The sequence below is a fragment of the Prionailurus viverrinus genome, chromosome D1 (genome assembly GCF_022837055.1).
Source record: "Prionailurus viverrinus isolate Anna chromosome D1, UM_Priviv_1.0, whole genome shotgun sequence".
NCBI lineage: Eukaryota > Metazoa > Chordata > Mammalia > Carnivora > Felidae > Prionailurus > Prionailurus viverrinus.
This window is the reverse complement of record NC_062570.1, coordinates 100623529-100627668: the sequence shown is the minus strand read 5'-3', so window position 1 is coordinate 100627668 and position 4140 is coordinate 100623529. Positions and strand designations below refer to the sequence as shown.

General features: G+C 44.5%; 1 protein-coding gene and 1 pseudogene across 1 annotated transcript; both read right to left on the bottom strand.

Annotated features, from left to right (window-relative positions):
- Positions 1–599: 599 nt before the first annotated feature.
- Positions 600–1745, bottom strand: LOC125146540 (POU domain, class 5, transcription factor 1-like; annotated as a pseudogene).
- An 806-nt stretch (positions 1746–2551) lies between these two features.
- On the bottom strand, positions 2552–3520 carry LOC125176674 (olfactory receptor 4A47-like). The gene has a single exon (XM_047878449.1). It carries the CDS (start codon positions 3476–3478, stop codon positions 2552–2554), a length of 927 nt encoding a protein of 308 aa, XP_047734405.1. The 5' UTR covers positions 3479–3520.
- Positions 3521–4140: the final 620 nt, after the last annotated feature.

Here is a 4140-nt window from a genome sequence, read left to right as displayed (position 1 = left end):
TAAATAACTCACAAGAATGAACAGTACAGCGTAGGAAGTACAGTCAATAATACTGTCGTAGCACCGTAGGGTAAGAGATGAAAGTTACACTTTTACATGGGCATTTCATAACATCCACTTTTCTTCCACTGTGTCCCAGGCTTCTTTTTTTTTTTTTTTTTAATTTTTTTCAACGTTTATTTATTTTTGGGACAGAGAGAGACAGAGCATGAACGGGGGAGGGGCTGAGAGAGAGGGAGACACAGAATCGGAAACAGGCTCCAGGCTCCGAGCCATCAGCCCAGAGCCTGACGCGGGGCTCGAACTCCCGGACTGCGAGATCGTGACCTGGCTGAAGTCGGACGCTTAACCGACTGCGCCACCCAGGCGCCCCAGTGTCCCAGGCTTCTTTAAGAACAAAGTGATGAGTGATGTGGGGATTAAAAACAAGAGTATCCTTGATCTTCCCCTTCACTCCAGCTAGTCTCCCCCAACTCCCTGCCCCCACACCCTTTGTGTTCCCAAATCTGTTCTTTGTGAAGAACTTTATCCCAAGGCTCTGGCTCTCTTTCCATAGCTCTCCCCCTTCCTCTGCTCCCCATTCCTGGGAAGGGCCAGCATCAGTTTGAATGCATGGGAGAGCCCAGAGTGGTGACAGACCCCAGGGAAAGGCTTCACCTTCAGGGAAAGAGACCAGGGAGTACAGTGTAGTGAAGGGGGGTCCCCAGAGCCTGGAGTACCAAAATGGGGTCCTGGTGCCAGAAGAAAGGATACTGGTGCTCCTGAGAAGGGGACCCAGCAGCCTCAGCGGTCTCTCGTTGGAAACAGTCACTGCTTGATCTGTTGCCTTTCTGGCCATGGTTGCAGAACCACACGGGGACCACATCCTGCTGTAGCCCGAGCTGCTGGGCCCTGTGGCCGCTGTGCTGCTGGCTGGGTTTCCAGCACTGCAGGAACGTGTCCTCCAGGCTGCCTCTTACTCTCTCCTCCATACTTGCTCGCCTGCTCTCTGGGGCGTGCGCAGGGTCCCTGCTTTGCAAGTCTGCTGTAGATTTCCTGGTTGTCAGCTTCCTCCACCCAATTCTGCAGCAGCGCCACGGCGTATACACATTCTGGAAACTGAGCGGCAGAGCCTAGAAATGGAAGAGGGTCTTTTGCGGCCTGAGTATATCCCAGAGTGATCCTCTTCCGCTTCAGGAGCTTGGCGAACTGTTCCAGGTCTTTCCTCCTGGGATTCCTCGGGGTTTTGCTCCCGCTTTTCCTGGTCAGGCTTCAGGGCCCCAGGCGGGGTAGCGCACTGCTCTGGAAAGACGCCCTCAGAGTTGGCTCTCCACCTGGGCTCCCTGCTTGCGACCGGCTCCAAGGGAGGTCTCCAAGCTGCCTTGGGGCACCAGCCATACACCTACTTGAGATCCACAGTACTCCATCCCCCGATAGAACTCACACAGTAGGAGGTACCGGGGCATCCCCCACACACTAGCGCCCGGCCCAACACCTGGCCCAATTCCTGACCCATCCAGGAGGGCCTTGGAAGCTCAGTCAAGGTCCCAGGGTCAATCCAGCGGGTCTGTGGCCCATCATCTCCACACCACCCCTACCGTGTGGGTGCAACAATGCCAAGTGAAAGCCAGGCGCCCTGCCATGGGAAAGAGAGGCGTCCCAAGCCTTGGGGCCTGCAAAAATGAGGGCTCTCCAAGGGAATGCTCAACACCTCCCTTCCTCCCCAAACCCACCCACTGGCATACTGTACCTAATTCTTGAATCATAATGTTATACGCCTGAAACTAGTGTAATATTCTATGTCAACTATACTTCAATTACAACACTAAAAATAAATCAATAAAACTATTACAAACTTAACAGTTTATTTATAAAAAGAAATTCTACAGTAAAGGAAATATTTACATACACAGAGAAAAACTCACATATAAACATTTAAATACACGTGCATTTGTAAAGATTATTACCTAATGAGTCTAAAGAAACTGCCTCTGGGGAAAAGGATTGGAAACTATTCGAGAGATAAATAGGAAATTTATTCTACACTTTATCTCATTTTGTAAGGTTTTCATTACTACTATTTACTACCTATTACACTTCAATTTTTCTTATGTAAACTAAAAGTATTAACCAATATTTTATATAAGGCAACCAAAAATTAATAAAGAAAAGTCTATACGGCATTAATGTTTTAAATAATATAAAAAGAATGAAGTTAACTAACAGAGTCTTACTAAAAATAATACTGTCTCAGACAAAAGTGTTTTTAAATTTTTTTAATTAAGAATTAGTGTAATCATATAAATAATCCCTCACTATTCATTACCTATTATTGATTCTTTACTAGAAAGGCATTACACATTTCTAAGTGAAGAGATCTACAAGATTTTATGGACCTTACATTCTAGCAACAAGGGAAACTGTTATTATAGCACAAAAATCCAGTTCTTTCTTTAATTATAATTAACTTAAGTTTTTTGAAAAAAGGGAAATCAGAATCATTTTAAGACTTCTGCATTCTTCAAAAAGGGGGTCCAATGAAAAATAAGTCTCTTCATGGTGGGTTATATACTTATCTACTAAGAGATATATTTCTCTTCCAGAGCTTCCTCATAGCATTTGTCATCTCAGAATTTCTCAGAGTGTAGATCAGGGGGTTCAGCATGGGGGTTATGACTGTATAAAACACACTCAATGATTTGTCAATAGGGAAGGTCTTAGCAGGTCTCACGTACATGAAAATACAGGGCACAAAGAAGAAGACCACCACAGTGATGTGGGAACCACAGGTCTGGAGGGCTTTCCGCCTCCCTTCCGGACTAAGGTTCTTTAGAGAGTGCAAGATGACACCATAAGAGATGAGCAAGAGCACAAACACAATTGTGCAGATCAGTCCTCCATTGGCCACCACTAATAGGCCAATAACATGGGTGTCAGTACAGACCAGTTTCAGTAAGGGGTACATGTCACACAAAAAATGATCAATGACATTGGGACCACAGAATGGGAGTCTATAAATAGTGCTAACTTGAATGGCTGAATGCAGAAAACCTCCAACCCAGGACCCTACCAGGAGCACAACACACACCCACTGTCTCATGATAACCAAATAATGCAAGGGCTTACAGATGGCCACATAGCGGTCATAGGCCATCACCAGCAGAAGAAAGACCTCTGATCCACCAAAAAAGTGCTCTGTAAACAGCTGGGTCATACAAGATTGAAAGGATATGGTGTTTTTCCCAAACAACAAGTCTGAAATCAATCTAGGGGAAATAGTAGAGGAATAAATGACATCCATAAACGATAAGCTAGCAAGAAAAAAGTACATAGGTGAGTCCAGGGTCCTACTGACAGTTATAGTCATGACAATGAGCAAATTGCCCACCATGGTCAAAATATAGAAGTGTAAGAACATAACCAAAAGGACCTTCTGTCCCTTTGGATCCTGTGTGAGACCCAAGAGGACAAAGTAAGTGACATTGCTCCTTGTTTCCATCTAGTCTGCATAGGAGCTGACTTCTCATATTAGAAGCAGGTGATCTACAAAACAAGGGGGGGAAACTTTTAAATGCATTAGAAGATCAATCTTTTATTCATTCAAACAATTAAAAGAATGTGGAAATAGTTGTTTGTGTCACATGCTTCACCAATGTTGTGATTTCCAAGTTGAATAAGCTATGGTTTCCTATACTCAGTGATATCATACATAATAATCACCAAGGTAATAAGTGCCATTATAAAAATAGCTGAATAGGGGTGTCTGGGTGGCTCAGTTGGCTAAGTGTCCAACTTCAGCTCAGGTCATGTTCTCACGGTTTGTGGGTTTTAGCCCTGCACTGGGCCCTGTGCTGATGGCTCAGAGCCTGGATCCTGCTTCAGATTCTGTCTCTCCCTCTCTCTCTCTGCCCTTCCCCTGTTTCTCTCTCTCTCTCTCTCTCTCTCTCTCTCTCTCTCTCTCTCTCTCTCAAAAATAAACATACATTTAAAAATTAAAGAAATAAAAATAAAAATGGCTGCACAATGGGAAGATCCTGGAGTAAAAATTTATCAACCAAACAGGAATCATAGAAGGCTTCCCAGAGGAAGCAATACTTTAGCTGAGTTTTAAAGGAAAAGTGGGAGAACAACAAAAACAAGCCAAGGGAATTCCATGAAAAG